We start from the raw sequence: 17,292 nt of genomic DNA on the forward strand, positions 1-17,292 counted from the left end.
TTGTGCAAATCAGATTAAACTTAGTTGCTATTAAATACTTAGAATCAATGCACAATTGTAGTTTTGTGCACCATCATAAACAGTACTGTTATATACAGGAGACAAATTAGTCTCATTTCTCTGCGCAGCTAAAGGAGCTGCAAAGGAAAAAAAAATCCTATTACATAATGTAATAATTTTAAGAGTTAAACTTATGGATCACTCAGCGCTGTGGGTAAAGTTGGAGGAAAAAACTGGTCCCCCCAAGGAAAACTAAAGGGCCTAGGAGTAAAAAAAAAAGGCGCGATGGAAAGTATTAATGGGGGTAAGGGTTAGTGTGAATGCAAGATCACAAGATAGGGGGTAATGGGCAAGTTTCCGTTAAAAAATAAGTCTCTAAGGTGACACCTTGACTGAAGTCTGAGTGTTGGGCAGTGTAGACGTTGGCAGTGAATCCTGCGTGCCAGCTGATAGAAAGGACATTCTGGGAGGATATGGTGTAGTAAGTGACGTGGCAGGCCTTTGTGGTGCTAGTCTTTTCTCCACGTGTTATCAGCGTCACAAGCACGAGTGCGTGATTTTCCTAACCCGAGAACACTGAAAACATCGCCACAATCCCAGTGGTGGTCTGGGAGAATGTTACAATCTAACTGACCAGCGGTGTTGCCAGCGGCTGCGTAGTTGAAAGCACTGAAAGATAGTCAAAGGTACATACCTGAGCAAATATCGAAATTTCGAACCGCTGACCGAGCGACTGTGCTTTTTCAATACCTTGAACAGTTTCCAGGACGCAGCGGATGATAGGAAGAGTAATTTCTAAATAGCTTTAACCCACTAGAACTTTAAACCACGAATGAAGAGGCTGACATGGTCGCAGTAGAGTAAGAATTGTACAAGCTGCTGTGAAAATACTAGCGTATTAGTCGAGGGCATTCTTTCTGGAACAAATGTCCAATGACATTTAGCATCAATGTACATGGCTATAGCACGAGATTGAGTGTTTAACAGAGTAAGGTTGTATGCAAATGTTAGCTTTAGGGCATGGAAGCGGGGAGTAGGCGGTTTAACCGAATGAAAATTCCCAGGGGAGAGAAAAGGCAAGGTGTGGGGGTGGATGTAGAGCTAACGCAATTGTAGAGCTGTCAAAGCGCGAATTCGTAGAGGAAACTAATAAATGGAGGCTGCAGTTACATTAAAGTAGCCTTAATACTGTTGTACGTGGAAGGACAGCAAAGGTCATGGAAGATTACAATTGACAGTGGGTATTGTGGCGATCTTGCAAAGGCGTGACGTATGCCTCTACACAAGTTTTGGACTTGGGAAGATCGAAAATACATGGAACCATCCATAATGAAAAGAATAGAGTAACGGGATAGGCTGAGGGCTAGGGTCTAATTTAGGTAAACGCCGATGGTAGACTAAAAAAGGGTTTGTTTATCAGCTCCAAGAAAAGACGAGCTAATATTTCTCGATTGATTTATCCCGGGATGGAAGCTTAAAAATGGTGAGATTCGTGGGCCTTTAATACAGTAAATAGTTTCCAGTACTGGAAACTAATTAGGAGAGCGAGAAGTATCTTATGCTGGTAGACACTTCTTGCTCTTAGACCTAGAGGATTGGCGTGGAATATCAAGAGATTCCCCACACAGTCCAACAAGACAACCTGTGTATTAAAAGACAGGGCTAATTTAGAGGCGCAAGGGAGTGACCAGCTATCTAAACGGCAGTCATAATACAAAAAAGGTGCCAGTGCACAGTTGATTGGTTGGCCCTAGACAAAGATTAGCCTGTTTAGCCAAGAGGCCAAAAACCTGCTTAACTTTATCCCACTGTCAAAATTTACCGTTTCAGGACCTCTGCTCCCACGGCGTCCTGGACTATCTGGTGGGGTGGGGGTGGGGGGGAGGGTAACGAAGATATCACGAGGCCATGCAAGACTAACGCAGATAGCAGCAACAAGTTTTTCATGTCAAGGCCTTTCTGCAGAAGGTGATGCCACTACAGGCGATAACAGCCAATCCACCTGGTAAAGCCAAACCAGGTTGATTGGTGGGTGGTGTTGGAAGGAGCAGGTATCAAATTTATTTACCAATATTCTAGGTACCAGTTAGTGGTTGGGAACCTACATACCTCCGTTAACCAGAGCCTTCTTTTATGTAGGATGTACCAGCATGGAATGAACAAAAACTACGAAAATCATCTAAGTAATCTTAATAAATACAAATTAAAGTCACTGTACCTTAGTATACCTTAAAAAACTTTAACACTTCTATAGTCAAGTCACATTAAATACGTGAAAATTCTTAATCTAAGTTAACGTTATTATAAATTAAATTTAAGTCTCGCCAAAATCTTGTCACAGCTGTGATTTAGGGAAGATGACCAGTGGTTAAATATTCACTTACTCTCCCTCTCAACTATGGTGTTGTAGGTGTAGGAGTGCCAGTAGCCTGGTGCCAGGGAAGGTACTGCAGCAGTGACGTGCTGAGAAGGGTGTGCAGAGGACACAGTGACGTGACGACGTGATCTGCTTAATCTCTGCAAATTAATCTGGTGTTCGCTTAAATGTTCCTCGTACTTCCGTTCTATGTAGGCTTGTAGAGCCTCCAGACGAGTTTGGAATTCGTAGTCAAGCTGTAGGGAGAGTGATAAAGTTTACCAAAGTTTAAGTTAGACAATCATGGGCATTAGCTGGAGTTAGTAAACCCATTCGTGTCCTTTAGTGGAATTCCACGCTAGCCACAGTATCGGGAACGTACACAGCAGGTTAGAAATTAAACTGATGTGGAGAGTACTTCAGGATAATCTACACTACAATTAATTCACTATAGACTAAATTCAACTAATGATCAGTCAGGCATGTGGGCCACGCCTTAAAACTACTACGGAAATGATAAAATATTGCAGGAACTAAAAAAGGCAAGATCAAGCAGGACGAGATCATAAGTTACTGGGAAGGAAGTAACACCCTGTAGGAAAGGCAGACAATCCTGGCCTAGGCCAAGACCGAGACGAGAGAAAGTAAGAGGTGACGGGCATGTTAAGTGTGTTTACTATAATAAAAATGAATACAGACAGGAGCTAGGCGTTAGCAATAGATCGTTATCTATTGTTTTAAAGTTTCGTCTACGCAGTAGGATTCTGCAGTCAAGAGAATAACCTGGAGAAAGCAGCAGTGGCGAGGAAAAGATGTGATCAATCAACCCATGAGAAATAGTTTTTTTTTGGGGGGGGGAGGGGGTCAGTCCCTCAGCCTGGAAGAGTCTAGTTCCATATCCTGGAACTATGCGACGTTGGATCACAAGAATGAAGTCTTGCATACTACCGAGGCGAGGCAGTAAACGCTCTTCAGGTGAGATGGCTCCAGAGTATGGAGGTGAACTCTGCTCTAGGCTGAAGGACTGACCACCTAACTCTCACGAGCTGATTGATCACATGTTTACCTTGCCACTTCTACCGTCTCCAATTTATTCCTCTATTTGACCACAGAAGCCTGCCGTGTAGGCGAAAATTTACAGTAATGATAAACGTTACACAAGTTTTGTATTCTGTGTAGAGAAAGTATTTCATGCATATCTTTTGTATCCCTGATTTAATTGCTGCAGTAATCCACTGGTAACATTAAAGCTTAACTAGGTTCTTGATATTGCACTTGCCAAAACGAGTCCTTGATAACCGGTTGCTGGGTTCAGACCAGGATGTACGAGGCAGTACACACCTTCACTGATAATTGGGACTTCACAAGAGGAAAGAGTACAGCATTTAATGACTAGGGTTCCAGAGCTTTAACCTCGCACTAGACCTAGTACCACCACTTTTTTCAAGTACCTACTTTCCCTGTGCAAGTTAATGAACAAGTACCTCATTTGCATCTCTCAGGAGTAAATATCTGGTGCCTTGGGTTTTTGGTCACGTCAGGACAGGATGCCAATCAACTTCTGCTTGCTAGTAAGTTCCCGAATGTTTTATTACCTCTGACTACATTACACATTCATATAACTGACTAGTCTAAATCCAAGCCACTATTAAAAGTGTAGAACAAGTTTTGAGTAGGTGTGCCAGTGTCGTCTTTCACCAATGTGCTCCGGGAGCTGCAACTAATCAAGGTTCCTAGGCAAAAGGCACAACTGACCATGTGTCCTTTCCCGATTCTTTCACAAGACTGGCGGCCCAGGGGACAAACTCAGCCTAGCCAACACTGGATGGTTCATCCTGGGTCACAGGACACTTGCTATACTGAGGGAGAGTTATTTAGTAGCTAGTGTCAGTATAGTTTAATTTACAAATTGGGTCTAGACTTCTTGCAGGTGACTACCTGGGTCTGCAGATAACTGACATGACAATTGGAAGAGTCATTAACCTCTTCCCCCTTCTGTCGTCCCAGGCACCAGAGGGGTACAACTTGCATAACACCCGCCCCCCTCCTCCCTCGGTCACATGGGAATCAAGGGGTAGGGGAGAGGAAGATTACTTTCACAACTAATATAGGGGGGTTATTCATTTCTCGCCAAGCTTCTGGCGAGGGTGGACGTTTGCTACACCTCTGACCGGTGCAAGTGCTAGCCAGGCTGTCACAATGGTGGTTGGGGTGCGCCGCAGAATTAACACTTGGCATAGAATTACCGAGAGGTACAATTAATCAAGATTCGGCGTTGACGTTGTTGCCTCTGATTATTCGAGAGACATGGGATTGAGGATTGCGACCTTTATGGTGTAGCCTTAAATGGAAGCTACGGAATGTTAGTGTATGAGGATCTACTCGATCATTATCAGGATGTTGCTATCAAGGTTAATGAGGACATCCTGGTAAAGATGGTCGATGTTTCGCGTCAATTTACGTATGTTAAGTTACGTAATGTGCCTTTCGAGGCGAATGAAGCTGACCAACGTAGTGTGTTTGGAAAGTGAAACTATACACGTAGCTCAAGGCAAGTGGACGGCAGTGGCTTATGAGGGTTATCCAGAAGGCAGTTTTAGCCTGAAGATGACTGAGGCAACCAATACCTTCGTATGTGTTCTTAGAGGAATTCAGGACACATACTTTTAACTTACGCTGGACAACATAGAACTTTTAGACTGTGTGGTGGTTATGATCACATAGCGGCTGAATGCGCGAGGCGGAGGACTGACCAGGGAATGACATTTCGAGGAGAGGATCTGAGGTGACTGATCAGAACCGCCAGGATGGACGTAGGCGTGGTCGGTTGTGAGTGAGGAAGTGGAGGAAAGGCAACGTGAGGTGGAGCATGAAGGTGCTGTGAAGCAATTGAGTGCGTCTGCAGAGGGTGTGACGCACAAGGCGGACAAGGACGTAACAAATGTAGAAATTGACGTAGTGCTCGAGACAGTTTTGCAGGAGATGTTCCCTAAATCGGAGAAAACCTTGACAGGAAAAGATGGGAGAACAGGTACCAGGCCAAGGAGAGGATTCGTAGGTTTTACGTGGGCGAGGGGAAGCGTATAAATCAACTGAAGTATGGATTAACAAATTATTTGGAAAGTAGAATAGGATACTATCATGAGCAAGGAGTGGTGGGAGGGGTATTCCAAACAGAGGCAATGGATGATCTGAAGAGAAGGCTAAGAGGTGCAGGAGGAGAGATTTCATGCGGTGAGGGTGCAGGCGGGAGTGGAGGAAGTGCTTTCGGGGGAAAAACCATCAGCATGTGTTGCGGAGACAACAACAGAGGACAGCCACCACGATAGCGGATTTGGAAGTGCACTCTGAGGTGAAAGGTTTTAGGGAGGAGCAGGTGTTAAAAAAAAAAACAATGGAGGGGATGAGTATGTTCGCAGACGAGTGGTATGGGCAATATTGGAAAAGTAAAGGGGTAAATAGGGAGGATCTTGATGGAGTGTGGTGTAGAGCCCGTAGCTCTGGGGAGAAAGGACAGGGAAGTTTTGGGTGGCGATATTGAAGAGGAGATATGGAGAGGGCTTGTAGACATGCGCAGGGGCAAAGCACTAGGTACTGATGGACTACCAGGCGAATTTTACTTAAAAAATTGGGATCTTTCAAGTGGTTTTTTATTAACTCTGTTCAATAGAATGAAAGATGGGGGAGAATTGGGCGAGATGCAAGTACAGGGGTCGTTGTGCTTGTGCCTAAGGGTAAGGTGCAGAGTACACTTAAGGATTACAGGGGAATAGGTTAAAATGTGTAGAGGGAAGAGTAGTTTCAAGAGGTCAACTAGGCTTACCGGGACAGTAGATGGTAATGGGGCACGGAATACTAAAGGGGTTTGTCAAGAGTTTTGAGGGAACACAGGAAGGAGGGGGTATTGTGGCAATTGATTGGCAGGGTGCTTATAAGGTGGAAAGGGAGGGTTTAAGACAGATCCTTAGCAAACAAGGTTTTGCGGACGAGATTGTGGGGTGGGTTGAAACGTTGTATAAGGGGGCAAAAGCGAGAATTCAAATCAATGGACGTGTGGGAGGTGTAGTGAACATGGATAGGGGCTTGAGGCAGGGTTGCCCACTATCACAGTTATTATTTGCATGTGTGCTAGATCCATTTTATAGGTTGGTAGAGATCAGTGTGTGTAGGGGGGGGTAGAGGGAGGGCTTGATTAGGCATGTGGTAGGTTACGTGGATGACACGACACTCCTAGTCTGGAAGGGAACAAGGTTGAGAGAGCTGGTTTGCATGTTTGGAGGGGCGACAGGTATGACGGTAAACGTTGAGAAAACAAAGATCATGGGGGCGGGGGGCGTGGAGAGTTGATTGGGACTGATGTGGTGAGAAGGCAGGAAGGGCAGTTATTAATATGTGGCATTTTGTATGGGGCGACCATATGGGAGGCTAGGGAGGCGAATTCGTAGAGAATGGTGGGACACATGGAACGTCCGTTGGGGATGTTACGGCCTTCTCACTTATTATTGCAACGGGCGATTGTTATTAATGTATTGCTGTACAGTAAGGTATGGTATGTAGCAGCAGTTTTTCCGTTGCCGAGAGCTGATATTACTCATATCCTTGGAAGTGTTTTCAGGTTCTTATGGGGCTCAGGATGTGAATGGATGAAGAGGGAGGTGGTGACTTTGCCGGCGAGGAAGGGAGGTTTAGGTTTGTTGGACCTGGGGAGGAGGGTGAAATGCATTTTTATCAGGTGGGAGTGGAAAAGACTTGGGGGGACAGGGGGGGACAGGGGGGGCCACACATGCAAAGGTTGCATGACATTTTGAGGGGAATGTATGGAGGGGGGGGGAGAATGGAGGGAGTGAAATTTTGTTGGGCACTTTTGTGGGCGCGTGAGCCAGAGAAATTACAGGCGAGGGATTTATATCTAATATTGAGGGTAGAGGAGCCGGCCCCAGTTGAGGGGCTGTTCCCGATGTATGCATGGGGCCCTGTATGGAGTCTGTTCGGTAAACTAGAGCTAGGGCCCAGGGTACGAGAGATAATGTTCAAATTTTTACACAGGATTCTGCCTACTGGATCAGTCCTCAGAAATAGACGTGTCGTAGAGGAGGCTCGGTGTGGGTTATGTGGGAGTTGGAGAGCCACCACATGGTATACTTTTGCGATTATTTGGGGAGTGTGAGGGAATGGCTGGGGAAAGTGGTCAGGAGGATAGGAGGAACTGGGGTGTCTGTGTTGAGAGCACTAAGCCTTGATATAGGGGGGGGAGAATGTAGCACGGGGAGTCTCTTGTATAATGGTGGATTTCGTGTACATATCGTGGGGAATGAGAGGGATGGGTAACGGGGAGGTGAGAAAAAAAGTTTTAGCGAGGACTTTTTGTAGGACAAGGAATAGGAATCGGGAACTTTATGGGAGAAGATGGGAGGGAGATTTCACTGAGGGTTACAGGCCTATCACTGTGGGGGAGTTGCTAGTGTTGTGAGGGGGGGAGGGGAAGTGGGTTCAGATTGTCGTGTAGAGTGTTCGATAAAAGGGAAGGTAACAAACGGGCTTGCCAAACGAAAGATGTTGGAGGAAGAAGGTTTGGCGTGCATGTGTGTGGTGAGGGAGAGGTGCAAGTGAGAATGATTGCTTGTAATTGGGATGTGCATGGGAGTGCTAACCAAGTTCAGGCGTTCTTTGTGTTAATTAATATTTGTCAATTAATGCCTTCTGAAGAAGGGCCTTTGTAGTAATATATATTAGAAGTCTGGGAACGCTGCATGGGACAGCAAACAAAATAGGATTTGCCTCCCATTGTACAACAACTCAGGTATGGTATCAATGGTTCTTACGGTTCTGTTATGGTACGTACAACACATTGTGGTCTTAGCATATGCAACAATGTGGGGATGTCCAGTGGGGTAGGTATAGATGGGAGAGGCGGTGGGAGGGAGTAATATCATTGAGATCATGTGGAGAGGGATAACATTAATATGTATGGCGAGGGCTTGCAATTAATTATTCTTCCTGTGAGGTTAGGCACTCAAAATGATTCCCGTTTGTTTAGGATGTGGACGGATCTTGTTACTGTAATTTGACTACAGGAAATTCTTTATAACCAATGTTAGAAATCAAACTATTACATATTTACATAATGTACTTATTGCATTTGCAGTTTGTTTTGTAAGCCATGAGGCAGTTATAACCTTCACCATTTTAAGATTTAGGAATAAATGTACCATTGTAGTGTATGCTTCATATTCTTACGTGTTGTAAGATTCATACTTTTGGATAGCATTATAGAGGTGTTAGGGTTACCTTAATTTATTGTGCACTCTTGGTTCTAATTTTGTGCTGTACTTCTCAGATAGAGGGGGGTTCTGTCTAGGGTAGGGGGGGGGTTAGTCTGCAAGGTTACGGTATGAAACATACTGTACTCTTTTGAGTTAGTACCTTATGACGTTAAGTCATAGTAAAGAATATCTGGTTTTACTATTGATGTAGTTAGTACGGAAGTATGTATCAATACTCTCCCTAATTTGGTTATTGTTTGTGTTTTCATTAGATACTATTTGTTGCATAATGTATAATTTTTATATTTTTATGCGGTATTATATGGTTATGGAAAGTTTATTACATCTGTTAACGGATAAGGCCTGGTTTTTTTATGTGCTGTGATGTACTTTTTAAATAAAATATAAAAAAAAATATAGGGGGTTATTATAATCATGGGAAGCGCTAAACCCGTAGGATTATACAGCACCTGTGGGGGTGGAAGGTATTCAGGCTTAATTCAGGGAACTAGAGTATATATCCAATTCCCTAGAACAAGAGCCCCTCACCAGTGTCAAGGAACCTCCCTAGGGGGGGGGTATTCAAAAGTTCACACACCATTACAAATGGAAAATTCAGTTAGAGAAAAATAGTGTCAAATGACAGTTATCAGGATAAAAAGCTTTCATGAATGATCCGTAAGTCAGAAGTTTAGAGGAAAGAAGAAAACCATAACCTGGTAGATACCCAGTTACTGCACAATATAAAAATACAATTCTTTAAATAAAAGTTACAAAACTACGGAAACTTAAAGGGAAACTTCACATTTAATTCTGTATCCTACCTCTTCTATAGATAAGCTGTCGATGGAGACTTTCGAGGAGTCTATGTCATGGTAGGGAAGGGCAGACGCTGCCGCCGCCCACACCACCGCCCACACCGCCCATAACATCACGCCTGTTAAGATCAACACCTTTGGTTTCTGAAGCAGCAGTATCGTATCCATTATTGACTGCTCTAAAGTTTCAATTAGTCTACTGCCAAGGCAATAGGTATTACAATCCAGTAAGATAATTACATTAAAATACTCAAACTATGGAAAGACTAAGTATAACGTAGCCAAGTGGCACAGACATTTTAATGCGTAGTTTTACCTACACGAGCTACTTTATGAGGCCTCGTGCTGCAAGTGTGTACAGGCCTGGTCACTGATCGGCCGCAGGGGGCGTTGACCCCCGCAAGCCCCCTCCAGGTAAACTCAATTAAAAGAACGCATTTAGTCTATACACAGACTATGCATACAAGAATAGTTAGATTTACCTAAGATTTATATAAATTTGAAGAGTGGAATATTTAATCATCAGAAATCAATTATACGAAGGATGGGCGATAATGGTACAGTATTTATTGAGCACACTGCCATACTTTCGGTAGAAGTCAAATCCTGCCGTAACTAAAGTATCCTAGCAACAACGATTGGAAAGTTCATCAAAGGCAGGCAATATGTGTCAGTCTAAATAGCTGAACATGATTCCTCAAACTTCAGTCCTGCCAATAATCATGCTAACTTGCAGATAATGAGATAGAGGAAGAAATGGTCGTAACTTGACAAAATTATCTTGTTAACCTCTCCCAGTGTTACTGATCATAAAAGATCCGACCGTAAATAACGAACACTAGTTCCCTCAATGAAAAAAAAACTAACATTTTTAATCCATTCAAAATTACTACAAAATTTATTATAAGCGCTGAGAGGGGGAACTATTTGTCATTGGGAACGATAAACCAGTAGAGATTATACAACGCCTGTAAGGTTGGGGGATATATGAAAGGCATTCAGGCTTAATTCAGGGAATTGGAGCACAGATCCAATTACCTAGATCAAGAGCTCCTCGCCTGCTTCAAGGAACCTCCCTCGATGGCAACTAAGTGTTAAGAAAGTAACCAATTTGAGTTTATTCCTGGGACGAATGGAGTTCGTCCCTACAGACTCAAATTTGATTCCCATTTAGAAAATTTAATTGGTAAAAAAGTCCGAACGTTTTGCTCTATAAGCTTACGCAAAGATGTTAACTATACAGATATTGATGAAATATACAAGTGAGAAGCACCCGGGGATCTAGAGAGGCTCAAGTGTTAGCATTTGTCTAATTATTGGGATTAGGGACGATAAAAGTAATCAAAAATACTTCAAATGTACTAAATTATCGTGTGAACAAACCTCTGTTGATCGCTTATAATGGAACTAAAACAGATTATCCAGCGGTTTAAAATTCCACAACCCCCACCAGACCACTGCTCATAAAACTGAAGCAACCTCCCACTCCCTGACAACCTCAGGTAGCTATGGACAATTCTGCCAATCACTGATTTGGAAAACTGTTAGACGTGAAGGTTGCCAGGCATCTCGTCTGCCATCTATTGCTGAAATCATTTACTGACGTGCAGAAAACGGATTGGGATCCAGGTACACTAAAGAAACCCACTACTGCTACTACTACTACAAATACTACTACTACCACTGCTATTACTGCTGCTACTATTATTATTATCACTGCTACTACTACTGCTACCACTGCAGTTGCTGCTGCTGCTGCTACTACTACTACTACTACTGTTCCCACGACTCCTCCTACTACTACTACTATTGCTCTTACCACTACCATTACTGTTCCTACTACTACTACTACTACCACTACTACTGCTACTACATCCACCACCACCATTAGCATGGACCAGTACGCTTTGTAGTGATTATACTCTTTCACCTCACTTTGTTATACACCAGCCTTGTCCTTGTACTGCGTCTGTTTGCTTGATAAAGCTTCTGGATAGCAAAACACTGCCGCAGTTCAGTGTCTCATTGTTTGAATGTGTGTTCTTTTACCTAAAAAACCTAAAAGCAACGACCTCAATGCGCGTCAAACAGAGATTATCCTATCAGTCACCCAGCTACGTCAAACATCTTGTTATAACTATTGCTTAATGGTAGTGTTATATCAACGAGATGTCATAAATAGACATGTATGTTTAGTTCAGGGTATTAATTAATGGAAACTTTCCGCTGGACATTGAGGCATAAATGCAGCATTACGCGAAAATTTATTAACAACGTGTCGCACACAGTGGGCTTTATCAAGTCACAAACAGATCTACTTGATGATATGATAATAATATATTGACCAGGAATGAAGTCATGACACTGATCCTTTCCAGATGGTGACCCGTCAATGACCCCGAGGGAGTTTCGGAGTCTGTACAAGTGATATCCCATTTAAGAGTCCTGGAAGGGGCAGCCCTATCACAAAGGTACAGTGAATCTTCTTTGGGTAAACTGGAGTACTGTTTACAGTTCCATGGCAGGAGGGAGTAGCAGAGGTGCTGGTGAAAGTCAGGGTAAAATCTCTGGTATCTTAGGATTGGTGTTCTCGCTGGTATGAGGCTCTCATGGTTGATCAGGCCCTGATCCACCATGAGGCCTGGTCACAGACCGGGCCGCAGGGGTGTTGATCCCCGGAACTCTTTCAAGGTAAACTCCAAGTATCAAAAACTCTGTTTCGTTTGAACCATTCCTGGCACTCGGGCCGCAGCCCGACCACCTGAGTTATAAGATAATATTAAGACTGCCCGAAATGTTCCGCATAACCAGGTGACTTCTGTAAAGTATGCCAACAATGTCAACTAATTCTATATCATTTATACGGTGGTTATCTACTGCAGTCGACTCATTTTCATTTTACTGAGTGTTTTGGCGTGGTGCTCAACGTCATTTTTTTAACTATTGTTAATTTTCCTCAAATGTTATTTCCTTTTAATTCAGCTAATTTAGTCCTGGTTAGGTTAGACTAGACAAGTGTACATAAACCTAGAAAAAATGTATATTTAACTACTGCTAAATAAATTATATAAACCACTCGTGATACATCTGGCAGCGAGGTAGCCCAGTGAAAATAGGGATATATAAATTCTGAATATTTATCCTTGTTTCTATGGACTGCGGCAACCGGCTGCAGTCTACATATATTCAACTTAATATACTTGGCGTGTGAGCACTGAGAGCAACATTGCATAACACGTGGAGGGATATATATATCTTAGTATTTACAGTACAGTGGACCCCCGGTTAACGATATTTTTTCACTACAGAAGTATGTTCAGGTGCCAGTACTGACTGAATTTGTTCCCATAAGAAATATTGTGAAGTAGATTAGTCCATTTCAGACCCCCAAACATACACGTACAGACGCACTTACATAAATACACTTACATAATTGGTCGCATTCGGAGGTAATCGTTATGCGGGGGTCCACTGTATACCGAGTTTATTTTTATTCTCATTAACCCCTTTTGTGGGATTTAAGCATTTTTTAATGACAGAAAACAGGCTGTATGCAGCCTTAATGACCTCACCATCCAAGCCTACAGTAATGTATCTCCACGAGCGGAAACATTATCTACTGAACATTTAACATAACGATATCTCTCCTTGGTGCTGGTGAAGAGCTGTTAATTAAACCAAGGAACTGAAACTACCCTCTTCTTCATGTGACCAAAATCAATTACCTCCCTTTCCTCGGGTGCTGCATCACCCTTGCGAGTTGAGCGCTTCTCCCTTGATATAATGATAAAACGAAATAATTAGAAAATAAAATGAGAAATAATATGCAATAAATATTCCACTGCGTAGAAAACATCTCTTAGTTATCATGCCAGACATTTACAATAAATATGAAAAATCAGTTCACTTGATGTACAACATTAACCAGAGAAGAGCTCGTACAGCAGCTGTCAGCAGCCAGCTGTCAGCAGCCAGCTGTCAGCAGCCAGATGTCAGCCTCAGCCACCTCAAGTTTTTGCATCAGTTTACTAAAGGTCACAGAACGGGTGGAATTAATGTTAATGTTGATGTAGACACACCCATATGTCATACCCACCATGTGTCATACCCACCATGTGTCATACCCACCATGTGTCATACCCACCATGTATCATACCCACCATATATCATACCCACCATGTGTCATACCCACCATGTGTCATACCCACCATGTATCATACCCACCATGTGTCATACCCATGTATCATACCCACCATGTGTCATACCCACCATGTGTCATACCCACCATGTATCATACCCACCATGTGTCATACCCACCATGTATCATACCCACCATGTGTCATACCCATGTATCATACCCACCATGTATCATACCCACCATATGTCATACCCACCATGTGTCATACCCACCATGTATCATACCCACCATGTGTCATACCCACCATGTGTCATACCCACCATGTGTCATACCCACCATGTATCATACCCACCATGTGTCATACCCATATGTCATACCCACCATGTGTCATACGCACCATGTGTCATACCCACCATGTGTCATACCCACCATGTGTCATAGCCACCATGTGTCATAGCCACCATGTATCATACCCACTATGTGTCATACCCACCATGTGTCATACCCACTATGTATCATACCCACCATGTGTCATACCCACCATGTATCATACCCACCATGTATCATACCCACCATGTGTCATACCCACCATGTGTCATACCCACCATGTATCATACCCACCATGTATCATACCCACCATGTGTCATACCCACCATGTGTCATACCCACCATGTGTCATTCCCACCATGTGTCATACCCACCATGTATCATACCTACTGTGTCATACCCATGTGTCATACCCACCATGTGTCATACGCACCATGTGTCATACCCACCATGTGTCATACCCATGTGTCATACCCACCATGTGTCATACCCACCATGTGTCATACCCACTATGTATCATACCCACCATGTGTCATACCCACCATGTATCATACCCACCATGTGTCATACCCACCATGTGTCATACCCACCATGTGTCATACCCACCATGTATCATACCCACCATGTGTCATACCCACCATGTGTCATACCCACCATGTGTCATACCCACTATGTATCATACCCACCATGTGTCATACCCACCATGTGTCATACCCACCATGTGTCATACCCACCATGTGTCATACCCACCATGTGTCATACCCACTATGTATCATACCCACCATGTATCATACCCACCATGTGTCATACCCACCATGTGTCATACCCACCATGTATCATACCCACCATGTGTCATACCCACTATGTATCATACCCACCATGTATCATACCCACCATGTGTCATACCCACCATGTATCATACCCACCATGTGTCATACCCACCATGTGTCATACCCACCATGTATCATACCCACCATGTGTCATACCCACCATGTGTCATACCCACCATGTGTCATACCCACCATGTGTCATACCCACCATGTGTCATACCCACCATGTGTCATACCCACCATGTGTCATACCCACCATGTGTCATACCCACCATGTGTCATACCCACCATGTGTCATACCCACGCATGTCTTGCTTTCTCCATTATTAATCATATTGAACATAAAGTGGAGATATTTAACCTACGAGTGAGCTTAACAACGAGGCTGACTGCGGTACCGTACGGGTTTTTCGTACCTGCCAGAAATACCGTACAGAAATTTCGTACCATTACTTCATTTCTCCCACGCACCGTATTAATAAATAAATGTATTTTCAAAACTGAGTGAAATAAACAATTATACTTCCTTTCTCTTTTGTTGATAGATGACCACAAGGCCATATTAGTCTTCTATATAAAGGGATATTAATTTGACAGTGGTATTCCATAGGCTTATCTTTCTCCTCCTCGATGTACTCAAGGTATAGTGTGAGGCACTCGTTAAATCCTAAGGCAGCAAAATCTAAAAATATGCAAGTGTATGTACGTGCGTCATGTCATGTATGTGCATATATATGTGCACTTATGTATGAATACGCATGTATGCTTTTTCATATGTATGGGTGAGGCAGCAGAGGTCGAGCCAACAACTCTTTGACTCTCAGTCTTTGATGTGACGCTCAATAGGCATGTTGGGTAAGACAGCTTACCTGTGAACAACTTACGCAAGTCTGAATATGTGGGTGTGAATCTCTGTCTGTCTCTCTCTCAGCTGTGACTGCCATCCCGCCTACACTCCAGTTCTCTGACAAGTAATATCCTAATGACTCTTTGTGGGGATCAGTCTTCTTTTCTCAGTGATTAATTTGCGAATAAAAATTATGTGACGGACTTTTCAGTTATAACTACAAAGCGAATTTGCGTGCTCACATGTAACTGCACAATAACGGTGGCTCGTGGCCTGGTGGCAAAAGGTCTCGCTTCACACGGTGAGTGTCCGGGTTCGATTCCCGGCGAGGGTAGAAACATTGGGCATGTTTCCTTACATCGGTTGTTTATGTTCACCCATCAGTAAAATGGGTACCTGGGTGTTAGTTGACTGGTGTGGGTCGCATCCTGGGACAAAACTGACCTAATTTGCCCAAAATGCTCTGCATAACAAAGGGCTTTCTGTACAGTAGTATGTCATTGATGTCAGCTATGGTCTGTATACCTTGTACATGTACTTGTACAAATAAAGATACTATTATTATTATTATTATTATTATTATTATTATTAACACAAATGTTCTTTAAATATTGAATATAAACTTGCTGTTACCATGAGCACAGAGACAGTTATCTCTGAACACAGAATTCTCGTAACATGATTTCATTTTGTTTCTTGTTAATTGAGTTAAGTTTCCTCTAGTGAATCATGTTAATGAATCAGGATAAATGAAATGGGTTGACCAGATAACGTTGTTGGGACAGAACTGAAGAACATGTCAGTGAAGAACGTGTGGGTGGGGTGAAGAACGTGTGGGTGGAGTGAAGAACATGTGGGTGGGGTGAAGAACGTGTGGGTGGGGTGAAGAACGTGTGGCGGGGTGAAGAACATGTGGGTGGGGTGAAGAACGTGTGGGTGGGGTGAAGAACGTGTGGGTGGGGTGAAGAACGTGTGGGTGGGGAGAAGAACGTGTGGGTGGGGTGAAGAACATGTGGGTGGAGTGAACGACGTGTGGGTGGAGTGAACGACGTGTAGGCGGAGTGAACGACCTGTGGGTGGAGTGAACGACGTGTGGGTGGAGTGAACGAAATGTAGGTTGTATGAACTAGTGAACTTTACAGGTAACCTGAATGGAGGAGAGGCATATATATGTACCATGATTGAATTAAAGAGAGATGGAACAAGACCACAGGAAGATTATTACTTCTTGAAGATTATTACTTCTTGAAGAGTATTACTTCTTGAAGATTATTGCTTCTTGAAGATTATTACTTCTTGAAGATTATTATTTCTTGAAGATTATTACTTCTTGAAGATTATTACTTCTTGAAGATTATTACAACTTGAAGATTATTACTTCTTGAAGACTATTTCTTCTTGAAGAATATTATTTCTTGAAGATTATTACTTCTTGAAGATTATTACTTCTTGAAGATTATTACTTCTTGAAGATTATTACTTCTTGAAGATTATTACTTCTTGAAGATTATTGCTTCTTGAAGATTATTACCTCTTGAAGATTATTACTTCTTGAAGATTATTACTTCTTGAAGATTATTGCTTCTTGAAGATTATTACCTCTTGAAGATTATTACTTCTTGAAGATTATTACTTCTTGAAGATTATTATTTCTTGAAGATTATTACTTCTTGAAGATTATTACTTCTTGAAGATTATTACAACTTGAAGATT

The 17,292-nt window shown here is 42.8% G+C and overlaps 1 protein-coding gene across 1 annotated transcript in view; it reads right to left on the bottom strand.

Moving 5' to 3' along the window:
* LOC128688997 (uncharacterized) overlaps nucleotides 1-10,950 on the bottom strand; it is a 57,268-nt gene extending 46,318 nt beyond the window's left edge. The window contains exons 1-3 of the mRNA XM_070087287.1: nucleotides 10,821-10,950; nucleotides 9,444-9,556; nucleotides 2,385-2,613 (exon numbers count right to left, since the gene is read on the bottom strand). Of these exons, the coding sequence (XP_069943388.1) occupies nucleotides 2,385-2,613; nucleotides 9,444-9,551 (337 nt within the window). The 5' untranslated portion in view covers nucleotides 9,552-9,556; nucleotides 10,821-10,950. The remainder of the gene's footprint in view (nucleotides 1-2,384; nucleotides 2,614-9,443; nucleotides 9,557-10,820) is intronic.
* Between the last annotated feature and the right edge of the window lie 6,342 nt (nucleotides 10,951-17,292).

This window comes from Cherax quadricarinatus, chromosome 21 (assembly GCF_038502225.1).
Source record: "Cherax quadricarinatus isolate ZL_2023a chromosome 21, ASM3850222v1, whole genome shotgun sequence".
Lineage (NCBI taxonomy): Eukaryota > Metazoa > Arthropoda > Malacostraca > Decapoda > Parastacidae > Cherax > Cherax quadricarinatus.